Genomic DNA, 15,718 nt, shown 5'->3' on the forward strand with positions numbered 1-15,718 from the left:
AAATTAAAACCAATCATTACACTGAGCCACTGCATGCATTAATTGATGTTAGTGGTTAGCATTCCATCAACAAATCCTCTAAACTAGCACCTCATTAAAAATCAGATACTGAAAGTTTTGCAATAAGGGCGAAGAAAACAAGTAGCCTAAAGTTCTCATGCCACTCTACAAAGTCTCCTTATACATGTCATCAGTTTTTCACCTTGCTCTATAATTTGTTGGCAATTTTTAATTTAATATAGCATCAAGTTTACACATTAAAGCTTTCAAATATAGTACAGCTGATCAGACTTAGATATTTCTAAACCGAGACAGTAACAGCTCGACACTGGTGTATGGGAAAGGTGATATGCGACAATGACCAGGAAGCCATAAAACATACACGTTTGTTCAACAGGAGTTCAACAGATGACAGGAAAACAGCTTTCTACTGCAGGTTGCTCATAATTAAGTATCCAGTTGAGAAAACAGCATGACCAGAGCTGTGCGACGTCTGATAAACTTCAACTGTGATCAGCCACCCGAATGCCTGTTCTATAGAAAAGTTCTGCTGCAAAGGACATTTGTGTCGCTTCGACACAGGAGCCAAAAAATGAGTAATTAAGAGGCAATTTGAATGGCAAATAGGACTCCACCTTCCTACTCTAGGCATACTCTGGTGCATCAGCCACACCAATTTTAATAATACTGATTTTAGAAATTGGAAGGAACTAGAAATGTAAATCGATCTCTCGACACACTGAAATGAAGTCTGAAAGGGCAGGAGTTTATTTTGCTGTTATGATTTGAAATGATTAAGTCCTACAAAGAGAGAGAAAGAAGAGCAAAGTTCCAAATAAATTCCTGCAATTGCATATTTTGTAACTTTTTTTTCAGTAGCAATTTGAAAAGTTTAACTCAAGAACAAGTGGGACTGGGCATTACATTTACAAGCTTTTATTTCTTCCCCCCCTCCCCACTACACAACTGCAGAGCTGAAAAATAAGAGAGCATAATGTGTTAAACACATCCATGTTACAATTGTTCTCAGCTATGAGGGTAACTATGCAACTTTAAATGACAAGTTTTAAAATTCCCTGTCCACTGAGCTTTTTGTTCTTGCAATTTTCGGCTAATTAATTTACGAAAAGAAATTGATCTTCTCACTCAGAAATTAAAACATTTAATTCTAACTTCCAAAAATGATTCAGAAAATTAAAATTCCAGCTGTTTGAGAGGAGAGTTATAAATGTGAAATATCCAAATTTGATTTCTCAACACACTGAAACATCAAGTCTGGAAAGGCAAGATTTTATTTTGCTTATGATTTGAAATTATTAAATCCTAAGAATAGAGAGAGAAAGAAAATTAAAGTTCCAAATAAATCCCTGCAATTGCATATTTAGGAACATTTATTTTTGAATAGCTTCCTTTAAGAGCAGTACCTGTAGTATTTTGAAAAAAGTTTAACTCAAGATGTAGTAGTAAGATTGAGCATCCCCACCCACAAATGGTGGCCCTAGTAAACTGATCAGGAGCCGAACTCTCCTTGGTCAATTACAAAATTGTGGCCAATGGATCATCAAAATTTTTCTTCAAATTTCCACACAAACTCAATATTTCACACACTATCCGAACAGTAGCTTTGGCTTGCTCAACAATAACACACCCATCAAGTGCAGCTACTTCACCAGTGGTTTATATACTCACTTTACCATCACCCTTAGGGTTTAGGTAGACTACGTAATGTCCACCATGGTTATCTCCACTGTGCACCAACACTGCATGTAGTATGTAATTAGCAGAATCCTTGGGATCGGGTTTCTGCAGAAACTCGTCTAGGGGCAAATGCTCTGGAAATTCAAACCTTAAAAAATAAAATTAAATTGCCCTTAGAAAATACCGAAAGAGAGGAGAAAACTGTACATTTTTATATTTCAGCAGGAGTCCAAAGTTGGTTCGAGAATAATTTAGTCTCAATACCAGTAAGCTACCGCTAGTACTGCAGTTTTACTCGTGTGTATCGCATGAACAGAAATCAGACTCAAAACAGTGAACGGTAACAATTCTAGCACAGACCATGCAAAGTCCCTCAAGCGATCAGTTACATTAATTCTTTGAAACAGTGGTGATAAAAGACAGCAATGTGATAAGAGGCCTTAATAAAAATGCTAGATCAACTTGAGAATAATTTGTATAACTGCTTGTGACAGCCACTTAATCCGAACTTGTATGCCTAACATTCCCAAACATTAAGCATACAAAATGTTTGGCACTGCCATATATCAGTTTATTGGGGACAGTCATGATGACGATTGGGAAGAATTCTGCTGATGGCGCGGCTGCATTCCCAAAGATTCAGAATTTGTAGAAAAGCTAATTAAAACACTTGCAAAGGTTGATAAACTATAATTTCCACTGAATGTTCCAGACTATTTAAAAGTCAAAGTAAATGAGCTGTCAATTGGTACCCAGACAAAGAAAATCCATCAGTGACTCAGAAGATTTGACAAATTGGTCAAGAGAAGGATTAAGTAATTCTCAAAACATATTACAAGAACAATTTCCTATTCCTAAATGGAGAAAATCTCAAAACAGCTAAAACACTAATTTCCACAGTTTATAAAAAACTGGAATATCGATTGATGTCCACTTTGCGTGCATTAGGATAACAGTTTTCAAATTGTATGTAGTCAATTTCCAACAGGCTGATTGAAAAGTCATACTCATGATTTTTATAAAGCCTTCAATTAAGCAAGGTGCTTTATCTAGCTAAGTTTATCCATGTCTATAAATGTATGGAACATATTAGGGCGAGAATAAGGTGAACAGGAGGTGGAGAAAAAGTGAATCCAACTTCTAAATGACATGAATAGATTGAAAAGGAGTTGCAGTGTGCATATATGCTGCATCCTGCTGGAACAGTATCTCCTGTCCAAAACATTTGCTTTCGTCAAATCATATTCTGGTCACCTACTTCCCCCTTTCAAATCAAAATATAGGAAGCCAGCTAATGGGAAACTGCACATTTATCATGTGTTCTCTATACTTTGCTTTCTTACAATTAGTACCTGAAAATAAACAGTATATTTTCAAAGAACACCATTAAAAGTATATGGCATGCATAGGTCATAATAATCTGAACAATGGAATGATAAAACTAGCTAATCTTCAAAATGGCTTACATAGATCGGTATTTAGTGCATTATCTTGAAGTAATGCAGTAAACACACATCCATTATTTCTCATTATACCAAACTCAAAGATTCATCTTCCACCCTCAAAGGTGTACTCAAATCTCAAGTGTTTTTTATATCAGTTGTTGCTATTCTCAACAGACTCTCTTCCCTGGCCATCAAGTCCTTACTTGTATAAACTGCAGATTCACAAAGTGAATGAGACCCATAAAAACATAGCAAATTCCCAAAATACAAAACCTGGATCAGATGCAAAGATCTCAATCAATTAATTACTGCAGAATATCTCAATGAGCTGCGGATCCAACATGCAGGAGCAAAGTGACGAACACAATCTCTGGCTACATTCCCCAGTGCTCTCAATCGTACTTGCCCGACCTCTCCCAAGGAAACAAGGACAGTAATAAAGGGGAAGTCTCAATGACACTTGGTGGTCAATGACGGTGTAGGACTGATGGAACTTGGTACCAGACCTTCTGCCTGCCCTCATGGCCACAGCTACTAAGGTAGAACCATGGGGCATTAACAAAAACAAAATTAATTCACCAACATCCAGGGTGAGGTATCTAAATGGATACAAAATTAGCTTCTTGACAGAAGCCAGAGGGTGGTTGTAGAGAATTGTTTTTCAAACTGGAGGCCTGTGACCAGCGGTGTGCCTCAGGGATCAGTGCTGGATCCACTGTTATTTTGTCATTTATATTAATGATTTGGATGAGAATATAGAAGGCATGGTTAGTAAGTTTGCAGGTGACACTAAGATTGGTGGCATAGTGGACAGTGGAGAAAGTTACCTCCAATTGCAACGGGATCTTGATCAATTGGACCAGTGGGCTGACGAATGGCAGATGGAGTTTAATTTAGACAAAGGTGAGGTGACGCATTTTGGTAGATTGAACCAGGGCAATACTTAGTTAATGGTAGGGCGTTGAGGAGAGTTACAGAACAAAAGATCTAGGGGTACATGTTCATAGCTCCTTGAAAGTGGAGTCACAGGTGGACAAAGTGGTGAAGGCAGCATTTGGCATGCTTGGCTTCATCGGTCAGAACATTGAATACAGGAGTTGGAATGTCTTGTTGAAGTTGTACAAGGTATTGGTATGGCCACACTTGGAATAGTGTGTGCAATTCTGGTCACCCTATTATAGAAAGGATATTATTAAACTAGAAAGAGTGCAGAAAAGATTTACTAGGATACTACCAGGACTTGATGGATTGAGTTATAAGGAGAGGCTGGATAGACTGGGACTTTTTTTTCTGGAGCGTAGGAGGCTGAGGGATGATCTTATAGCGGTCTATAAAATAATGAGGGGCACAGATCAGCTAGATAGTCAATATCTTTTCCCAAAGGTAGTGGAGTCTAAAACTAGAGGGCATAGGTTTAAGGTGTTGGGGGAGATACAAAAGTGTCCAGAGGGGCAATTTTTTCAGAGGGTGGCGAGTGTCTGGAATAAGCTGTCAGAGGTAGTAGTAGAGGCCGCTACAATTTTGTTTTTTAAAAAGCATTTAGTTACATGGGTACAATGGGTATAGAGGGATGTGGGCCAAATGCGGGCAATTGGGATTAGCTTAGGGGGTTTTTTAAAAAAAAGGGCGGCATGGACAAGTTGGGCTGAAGGGCCTGTTTCCATGCTGTAAACCTCTGACTCTGTTTTGTCACCTCCGGATAAGTGGACAACATGAAGGTTATGTCAAAAAAAAATCTTGCATGAAGGAGACAACAAGGTGCACAATAAAGTGAATTTAGAAAATAAAATCAATTGTAGCAAGGCAACTTCCATCAGATCTGTGCTGACTCAATTCACTGCTTTTACACATACATTTCACCATATGCATAATCAGCTGTAACAAAAAACTGATCAACTTGTCATGAGAAATGCTTTTAGTTTTACTATGATGATAGATGCCTATTAACAATTAGGATTCACCACTGGAATTTAGGTTTTGTTTCTCTTTGAAGGAGACGTTTTGGCTGTTTTAGTACATCAAATAACCTCATACCTAGATTGAATCAGAGTCGATATGTATAAAAATGCAAGTCTGCTTACCTGTCATTTATCTTGATATTTTGATCAGTTTGTGGGTCATACATGAAACGCATAAGCTGAAGATGCAACACCGGTGGAAAGGTAAGAAACTTCACGCCCTTTTCTGCATCCTGTGCACAACAAACAAATTAGTTTACGTATCAGATATTTGATACAGATAAGCCGACATTCCCCCGAGTGAAAGCGGAGTGATAAAGTAACTATGCAGTTCATGGGGATCTACATGCAGAACTTGTATTGGAAGTAGAACAGCACGTCAACTTTTGCATTAGGTGTTAAAAAAAAAACAACAGCACAGGCCCTTCGACCCACCAAACCTGCACCAATACATGGTTTCTATCCCTCTGTTCGCCTCCCATTATGTGTCTTGAACATTGCTAATGTGCCTGCTTCCACTGGTAGAACCTTTCAGGACCCACCACCCTGTGAGAAAAACTTTCCCACACATCTCCCCTAAATTTGCCACCTCTCACCTTAAACCTGTGCCCTCTTGTAGTCGACCCTTCCACCCTGGGAAAAAGCCTCTGACTATCCATCCTATCAATGCCTCACAATTTTGTAGACTACCAGGCTTTCCCTCAGCCTCCATCTTTCCAGTGAAAACAATCCGAGTTTATCCAATCTCTCCTTATATCTAAAACCCTCCAGACCAGGCAACAGCCTGGTAAACCTTCTTTGCACCCTCTTCAAAGTATCCATGTCCTTCTGGTAGTGGGGTGACCAGAACTACACGCAATATTTCAAATACAGCTTAGCTAAAGTTTTATATGGCTCTAACATAATTTGCCAACTTTTATACTCTATGCCCTGGTCGATGAAGGCAAGCATGCTGCATGCCTTCTTGATCACCTTATCCAACTGCAGTTGGCAACTTCAAATGGTTGCAAACCAGAAGTGCTGTTAAAACTACAACTCACTGAAGTAGTGCCTCTGATGAGTTTTGAAATGAAAGATAGTAAATACAGATCTTTTGCGAACTATTGAACAGATATTGATTAGATTTTAAAGACAGGAGAGCATTTTACAATTAGTACCAAATTTGTCAACGTACCTACAGGAAAAACCTGATCAAAAGACAGTGGAGGTTCCAATGACTTGCAATAAGACTCCAACTTGGCTATGATTTTATGCAATGGACAACAGAAATGCCAACTGACCCAAACATGATAAAGCCCACACAACAAAATTACTGTCATTAACGCACCCAATTGGAGCCTCAGTATGAAACTTGAACTATTTCGCCAAATGTGTTATTTCAAAAAAGAAAACTGACATGGAATTAAAAAATAGTGCAGTATATATAATAAAATAATCTCTGTACAATTTACGCAGTAAAACATTAGCTTCAGATCCCATCCCAAAATCTGACTGGTTTTTCACTACACCTTGGTTATATTGTCATTTACTACTGGCCATTGCTAAATTGATGATCAGAATATTAGTTAAATGTAAAAGTTAACATTTCCTTTTAGATTGTATATCAGAAACATACCTGTAAACCGTGCTCACCAGCATCATATTTGTTGTCCCCATCCAGCTGCTCCACAGCTACATAATCTTTGAAAGACTCAAATACTGCAGAACAAAAAGTCAGCTGTTAATCTGCTGCAATTCTGAATGTGTATGAAAGTTGGTAGATATAGTTATACTCACTGTTCTTCTTTCCCTTTATACTGAGTTGAATATCATAATAATCTTCTATTCTCTCAGATCGATACTCCACATGTTTGCACTGAATATATGACTTTAAAAAAAAATAAGGAAAATGTTAACTGATGTCAAAAGCACCAAAATGTCTTGAAATTGCACCACCGAGTAATTAATTACTTACCACCATCTTTCCCCTGAACAATTTTGGAATTGTGCCCTCTACGCAGGTTCCTTTCATTTTATTCTCAACATTATCGAGTAGCTGGAAAAAAATGAAGTACTCTATTGTCAAATCAATTAACAATTACTGCAAAACTTCCCAGATGAATGCTTCTTCACAATACCTCTAAAGGAAACTCTAAAACATTCTTATCAGAACTTGGGGCAGTTGTACAAATTCTTGCTGCAAGTCGTGGGTATTGCCACCAGTTGTACATATCAAATGTGAGTATTTGCTCTTGGGATATGGTGTACTCAAATACTTGTAAAGTATAAAGTTTATTCATTAGTCACAAGTAAGGCTTACATTAACATTGCAATGAAGTTAATGTGAAAATACAAGAATTGATTGGCAAGGAGACTGATTTTAGAGGTGTTGCCATGGAGAATGTACCAGGTCACTGACAGTTAACTGCCAAGCATTGAAACTTGCTAAGAGCTTACTGGCAGGTGAGGATTTCCATTAGTGCCGATTTATAAAATTACATTTTGTGCAAGAGATTGTTTACACTGGCAGTTCAGAAAGGATTTCAAAACGTGAGCTCGGATTAGCAGCCGTGTGAAACCTTACTGTCACTTAAAGTGTCACAATATCAAGATTTTTGGAGACCATGTAATTCCTCAAATAATGTTGCAGTATCTAGTTTTTACGCTAGCTGTCCTCAGCAGGCACACAGACCTGTAGTTGGTATGTTATTTCAATTTACTTCATAGTTCAAGTTCTGTTGTTTGCTGATATCCCTGCTGCCACCAAGTGGAATATTCTAAACCTATTTTTGCACATTAGCTCCAATAGCTTCATATCCAACTGTAACATTTCTAAAATATCTACAACTAAACCACGCCTCTTAATAGTTCCTTGATTACCAAGTTTAAAATACATAATTCAAACAAAATTCCTTTGAATAAATTCAGCAACCAATGATTCCTTCACAAGAAACAAGCAGCCCAGCTGCACAGAACCCTGCTTTCTATTATCTGAGGGCAGAGTGAGAGAAACAATGAAACAGTCTTCATTTTACACAACCTCAATCCTAAAGTGCAGAATGCGGCAGCAAGCCAAATTGTGACTGAGAAGGGATGCCAGATATCTAGTAGGATGGCTGACAGCAATCTCAATTCCTTCACAATGTCAAGCAACTTAAGTTTGGTAGCACAGAACTTGACTGTTACTAAAAAGAGACGCGTCAAAGCTTCTTGCCTTGCACTCATCAGGACACTTCAAGAATATTGATATAAGGGGAAACAAAAATGTTGACTGTATGAGATGAATTGGTTGGCAAGGAGACTGATTTTAGAGGTGTTGCCACAATGAATGTCCCAGGTGACTGACAGTTAATTGCCAAGCATTGTTTGAAATGTAAACCACAATTGCTCGAGGCATTGCCCTAAAGAATGAGTCAGCAATGTTTAGCTGAAACAGGCATAATACTCTCAGTCTGCAAAGAACAAGGCTCTGCGCATTAATACATGCAGTCTTCAGTACATGCAAATACACCACACTGCGAGCATGACCAACAACCTTAAATTGGTTGTCAGTGTAATTACTAGGACACCAAGGATTATTCAGCAAATGTTGCCCAATAGTGGAATCACATCTGATGAGTTTTGCACGCACCGGCTGGTTGGTTATGATCTGTACCTTGCCCATTGTGAACAGGGGCTGGGCAATACTGTTTGATGCGATCCACCACTCTTTGGAATGTACAGTCTACAGACTGAGCATCACTAGCACTGAAAACCATATATTGCACTCCTCATTTCTGAAATAGGCCAAACATCTTTTTGACTTGATGCCAGCATTCTGTTAGTGGTGAATACTCGTGTTGCTACTGTATGGGAGCAGCAAGAAATAACGAGCTTCACTTGTTGCTCACATCGAGATTTCCTGTCCTTCCAGGGTAGTCGGAGGTAAACTGAACAAGTTTCAGCACCAAAGGTGAGGCCCTTCATGAGTTTGTGTGGTATACAGAATGAAATGATTTGATCAGGGTAACCATTAGCCTTGCACAATGCCTTTGATGAGCCCTATTGCAACATCAAGTTGCAAAATGAGCAGTTTGTGCCCTGTTTACAAGGCCGTAATAAGAACATACAAAGTAGAAGTAGGCCACTCAGCCTCGAGTCTGCTCTGCCATTCAATAAGATAAACTGATTGTAGCCTTAAACTCCTGCTTTCCCCCAATTACTTTTCGTCCTCTTGTTAATCAAGAATTTATCTGGCTCTGCCTTATAAATATTCAAAGATTCTGTCATTGCCTCATGTGGAAGAGAATTCCAGAGGCTCAGAAAACAATTTCTCCTGATTTCAGTTTTAAATGAGTGCCCCTACTTTTAGGTTCCACCACAAGAACGAACTTCACCTACAATCTAATTCCTAGTATTAGTCTTGTAAAGCCTCTTTGAATTGCTTCCTATGCACTTGCATCTTTCCTGAAATGAGACCAATACTGTACACAATATTCCAGAGGTGGTCTCACCAAGCCCCTGTACAAAGTACTTTTGGATTCAATTCCTCTCACAATAAATTATAGTATTCTATTAGCTTTCCTATTTGGCCAACCTGTATACTTGCCTTTTGTGATTCATGCTCGAGATCCTTCTGTACCTCAGAGTTCTGCAATCTCTCCATTTAGATAATATCTTCTTTAAAAGTTTTTATTCTTCCTGCCAAAGTGGACAATTTCACATTTGCCCACATTATACTCCATTTGCCAGTGTTTTGCTCACTCACTTAACCTTTGTGCCTTTGTAGCCTCCCCATATCCTCCACAATTTACTTTCCTACCTATCTTTGTCTCATCAGCAAATTTAGCATACCTTTGGTCCCTTCATCCAAGTCATTTATGTAAATTGTAAAAAGTTGAAGCCCCAGCACTGAGGGCTAGCACACCACTCGTCAGATCCTGTCAACCAGAAAAAGACCCATTTATGCCAAATGTTTGTTAGCTAGCCAATCTTTACTCCATGCCAATATGTTACTCCCTACGCCATGAACTTTTATTTTCCGCAATAACCTTTGATGTGGCACCTTATTAAATGCCTTCTGGAAATCCAAGCACAGTGCATCCACCGATTCCCACTTGTCCACAGCATATACGACTTTCAAAGAACTCCAATAAATTGATTACTCGTGATTTCCCTTTCACAAAACCACGTTGATTCTTCTGCCTGATTGCCTTGAATGTTTCCAAAAGCCCTGTTATAACACCTTTAATAATGGCTTCCAACATGTTCCCTGTGATAGATGTCAGGCTAAGTGGCCTGTGGTTTCCTGCTTTCCAACTCCCTCCTTTTTTGAATAATCTTAGAATGTGTGGAACCGGATGAGTCCCAACATGTATATTGACTAGTGACGGGAGGCTTGTGGTGGGCGATGGTAGTTGGTAAATTCTTCGATAAGTACATACAAGAAAGGGAGCGGATTTAACTGCTCCATTTCAAAGGTGAATTTGAGTGCTGGATGGAGCCCAGCAGGTATTGCTGAAAAAAAAGAGACATGCTATCGAAGTTTTCCATCCTGCACTCATCAGAAAAGCTGCATAAGATAAACCAACTGTAAAGAGAACAATTCATACTGCATGAGAAAAAAGTTGAAAAGACTCTTAGTTAGTACAGGTGTGGCCTTGGAGAGGCAGCAGAGACTAGTAAACTGTCAAGCTTGACGAGTCAACCTGACTGATTTGAAATTGAAACAAAAGTGTGGCAGTTAACGGTTCTTTGCTGCATTCTCCAGAGTCCACTTGCCAACCAATCAACATTCTCTTCTCATGAAGTATAAATTGTTGTTCCCCTCATTGCTGCTTTACCTGAAGAGTGCAAGACAAAATGTATTTTGTCAGCAATACTTAAGTTCTTTACGACCAAACGGCTAACTTGACTTGGGTATCCCAAGAATTAGCTGTTCATTATTCAAGACCTGATACAAGTCAAAGAATACAATAGTAAGAACACAATTCAAAATTAAATTTTAGCTTGGATATTCCAAACGTTAACCTCAGGTGAATCCTACAGGAGATGCATTTTCCATATAGTTTCCAAATGTGCCAATTAAATTAGTCTAAGGGATCATTTTGCCGAAGCCCATTATTTAGGACAAATTAAAGAATGCCAAATTTCAAACAATCAAAACAATTTATAATGGAGATTAGTTGGTAAATTGACTGTCGCTGAGATATGGCGATGCAGAAGGCAAAGAAAGAACTATAGTCTCACTGGCAATTAAAAAAACATGTTTGAATATATTCATTTTATTTGCAGAGAACAGGGCACTGCATATAAAAGGGAATTATTTTACTAGCCTCTATCAAGGGAGGGGGAACTGCGTCAAAAGGCCATGGTGGCCTGGTTTGCACATTTCTGACAGTGCAGAACACACTTTCTTCCCCTTCACTGAACACAAACCCAGCATGGAGGTTTCAACCAAAAGTGAAGTTAGAACTCAGTTTTGTGCATAATTAATTCAAATCATACTTGAAATCAGTGGTTTAAAATTGATTCACATTGCCCAGATAGATTTTTTAATTTGATACAGATTTAACCTTGGCAGTAATGAAAGATTAACCAAATGCAAATCAATGAATACAGGAAAAGTACTTACCACTCTGCACAGTTCCTGTACATCATGCTGCATAAAACTATCTAGTGTTTCCCACCTAAACAGGAAAATTAAACATTTTTAGGACAACACTGACCAACACTAATGAAATGTAATTGTCACATTGTGCAAGATATATCGCAATAGGTTTTGCACGTTATACTGTAACTAATCTCAGATTCTGCATACATTTATGCGAACTGTGAATAGTCAGTAACAAAATAAACATTATAAACATGGATCTCTTCCGCCCCCCCCCATGTTCCCACAAAGCACAACTGCCTGAATGGTACCATGCAGGCCTTGTTCTGAGTTAAGTAACATATGCACAACTGTGCTAAAAGCTTAAAAGGGCTGTGCACTTAAAAATGGACTGCACAGTGACCGAAATTTTAAAAGAACATTGACTCCCTGCCCACTTGCAATTATTCACATCCTCCTCACTCACCGATTGAAGTGCAGTCTGCAGACAGGGAACAGATCGCTGGCTCAAGTTTGCACAATTTTTTTTTGCCATGAGTAAACAGATACAAAGAGACATTCAAGGCCACATTTTTCAGTTATTTTGTTAATTAGATTAACAAATCAGTTTAAGGATGTCAGTGGGCTAGAATGACAAGTGACTATTTACTGCACTAACTATCAAGACACCATCCAAATGTTAGTATCCCATTTGAGTCACTCAGCAATTGACATTGAGTATTAAAACTTGGATGAAATGTAAATTGACAAGCATAGAATCGTATTATAGAATCCCTATAGTGCAGAAGGTTTCCATTCGTCCCACTGAATCTGCACTGACTCTCTCTGACATATTTTACCCTATCACCGTACATATTTATCATGGCTAATCCATCTAACCTACATATCTTGGGATGCTAAGAGACAATTTAGCATGGCCAATCCACCTCACCCGCACATCTTCAGTCTGTGGGAGGAACTTGGAGCAACCGGAGGAAACCGCAGCAGACACGGGAAGAATGTGCAAGAGCCACCCAAAGACGGAATTGAACCCAGGTCCCTGGTGCTGAGGCATTAGTGCTAACCACTGTGCCACCATGCCACCCTTGTGCCGTGCCGCTCAGTAAATCGTCCAAAAATGCAGCCTTAATTCTTGAAAGGAGGCAAGTGCAAACTTTTTTCATATCTACATTCAAGCATTCATTCCTCCTTACCCAAAAGACTTAGTCAGTTTCTTCGTTCCAACTGGTTTGTCACTGTGCTGCAGTTCATAGAACACCCGTTGCAACGCTAAGGGGACACTTTTTGATGAATCATCCCCTTCTGTTGGCATCATATAGACAGCCTATGCAGGACAAAGAAAATCAAATCAACCAACATTGGAAGTATGAAAATAAAGTTGAGCAAAATTTCAGCCTCGGCAAGTTTGCCAGTTTTATTGGAGGAAAGATTTCCAAGTTCAGTGCTTTTTAATTAATGTACAAAATGTCTTGTGCATTTACATTGACATCAGCCACAATCTCCTTAGCATGCATTTTGATTTCTGGACCAAAGACAAGTCTTTCCTCACTGGAACCAATCACGATTTTGTTCCTGTTCTAGGACATCTAACACTATCATAGACAAGAGCAAATAAAATCTTGAATTAAAACTAGGATATTGAGTGAACTGCTCAACAAAATACCACGGCAAATACAAGTCATATTTGCAAACCTTTGGAGGAAAAACAATCTTTACATTTAAATTTATTGGCAGAGAGCAGTGATTTAAAACCATCACATCAAAAAAGACACACTCAACTTGTATGTTTTACCTAATATTGTACCTTATTTCTTAGTGTCTTCTTTTAAAATGACACCAAAAAAAATACAAATTATGCATGCCCACCTGATACCTTAAAATAGAAGCTACTTGGCACTAGCCCCCAAACCACAAGTGGAAATGACTGCAACAAAGCTCAGTTCTATTGAATTGGCATTCAACTTTAAATGAACAGTTTGAAAATCCACATCATACAAGGGTGACCACTATCAGCCCATATTATAAGGGTACCACCAAATAAAACTCTTCTTACAGCAACATTGTTATTGCTTGGAATAAACAAAGGAGGGCTAGAAAATACAGGCATCAATAAGAGTTAAAAGTTTGTGTGCACATAAAAAGATGCTCTCAAGAAACGTGTTAAGGCTGGAGAAACACGGGGGAGGGCAAAACATAAGTCTCGTACAGCCTCAAAAGGCGTGGATGGGTGGTGAGAAATTGCAACACCAAAAAGCATGCAGGGCGGAATCTCAAGGATACATCCTATTTTTAAACAGTAGGTGAGTCAAACATCAGACTTTAAAGCCAAGCCAGATTTAGTCTTTACTCAACACTCATACGCACACATGATAGCATAGGTCACAATCAGGAAAAGATTTGACTGATTTTACACTCCCTGGCACAGGTGGCTTGGAGGCTGATCATAGCACCGTGTTCCACTATGTGAAATATAACTGATGGGAGCTCCAATACTTGCAAGTTGAATTTCAATGTAGAAAAAAAGCAACTAATGCAGTAGTCACTAATTCATTTTTTTTATATAACTTAAAAGGAGGTGCTTACGCTGCTAGTTCTTAACAGCATCTTCAGTTACTGTGTGCCAAAATCAGAAATGCAGCATGCAACAACACTTTCATTGCACCCATTTATTTTCAGGGTTGAGAATAGCGAATGTCCACGTTACCTTTCGCAGTTGATTTGTGAAGAACAATGTCTGCAATAAACTGTTCATGTAACATGTTGCTCCCTGGTTCTTCAAGCCTACATAACCGGTGTGCTTCTTGGAATCCCACCTAGAATCACATGTTCAACAACAGTACATTGATTTTAGCTTTCCAATAATATATAGTTTCCCTTGAAATGCCTGTAAGCAGTTATGTTAAAATTCACTAGTCTTCAATTTTCTCTCATGTCCCATGCAACCAGAGGCTAGGTGATGATTGGTAAACAGGTTTCCTACTTCCCCCACCCCCAAAATATTCCATTACTGAGCAAAAAATAATCAAATTATGGATATAGTTTTCAGCTCAATTCACAATTGCCAATTATTTGTGTAAAACTTCTCAAACCTAGGCAACTTCCAAAGTACCCCATAATATAGAATTTAAATGCAATACTCACGCCACTCCGTGTGGGGCATCAGCCTGAACAAAAACTTCAAATGCAACCTTGTCATCTTCTATGAAACCCTTTTCAGCATCCGTTGCTTCCTAAACAGATTTTGAACAGGTATTAAAAAGCTCTTCAAATCAACATGCTGTAGATGTCAGAGTTAACTCAATTTCTGAAGCCTCAAAAAATCCTTCCAAAAACCTTGGGTCAACTTAAACGCCGAGTATAAAAGTGAACTGCTGGTGTGGGTGGTCACCATTGTCAATTTGCCATGCAGGGTCTGCTCTGTGGGGGCATATCTTAAATCCCGCACATCTTCATAACAGCCCGTTACCACCCATTTGATTCCTTGTACCCAGTTACAGCATACTTAAACATCCATTTGTGACTGACTAAAGAGTGCATAGGTCAGGCTGAAAAAGGGGGTTAACTTCTCTGCTGAGTCTATGCAAAAACTGGAATTTTGGAACTGAAATGCTGTGGTCGCCTTGCATGCCAGATTGACTTGTCTGCACCAATTTGTGGCTATTTATTCCATAGCTACCTCAAAAGGTTATTATGGATCATTTGGCCATACAATTTTAATCCAACTTAATTCAATAAATAGTCCAGGCAGATTAAATGCAAAATATAAATAAGTTAATGTTTCATATACAACACAGGAACAGACTTCCTGTAACCTCTCTTCTATGAGACAACTTTAGATCAATGGTTAGCTTGGGTGAAGTTACATGAACACATTCTTTGAAATCCAATGATGCACACAAGACCCATCTTGTTATCTAAAACCTCTGTTATCTAGCAACTCATTTATGCAAGTACGATTACAGCAACACAACTCCCTATGCAAGGATTGAAACATAGTGATGGCCACAGGGATTGCTTCCCACAAAGACAGAAGTAAACTCAACATG

General features: G+C 38.7%; 1 protein-coding gene across 8 annotated transcripts in view; it reads right to left on the reverse strand.

The window, feature by feature from the left end:
• usp7 (ubiquitin specific peptidase 7 (herpes virus-associated)) overlaps positions 1-15,718 on the reverse strand; it is a 141,636-nt gene that overhangs the window by 34,018 nt on the left and 91,900 nt on the right. For all 8 annotated transcript variants that reach the window (XM_078240749.1, XM_078240747.1, XM_078240748.1 and 5 more), the window contains 9 exons: positions 14,814-14,902; positions 14,377-14,485; positions 12,866-12,996; positions 11,694-11,748; positions 7,056-7,136; positions 6,878-6,968; positions 6,717-6,799; positions 5,225-5,334; positions 1,690-1,846 (listed from right to left, as the gene is read on the reverse strand). In XM_078240749.1, coding sequence (XP_078096875.1) covers positions 1,690-1,846; positions 5,225-5,334; positions 6,717-6,799; positions 6,878-6,968; positions 7,056-7,136; positions 11,694-11,748; positions 12,866-12,996; positions 14,377-14,485; positions 14,814-14,902 — 906 coding nt within the window. The remainder of the gene's footprint in view (positions 1-1,689; positions 1,847-5,224; positions 5,335-6,716; positions 6,800-6,877; positions 6,969-7,055; positions 7,137-11,693; positions 11,749-12,865; positions 12,997-14,376; positions 14,486-14,813; positions 14,903-15,718) is intronic.

Source organism: Mustelus asterias, chromosome 23 (assembly GCF_964213995.1).
Source record: "Mustelus asterias chromosome 23, sMusAst1.hap1.1, whole genome shotgun sequence".
In the NCBI taxonomy this organism is placed as follows: Eukaryota; Metazoa; Chordata; class Chondrichthyes; order Carcharhiniformes; family Triakidae; genus Mustelus; species Mustelus asterias.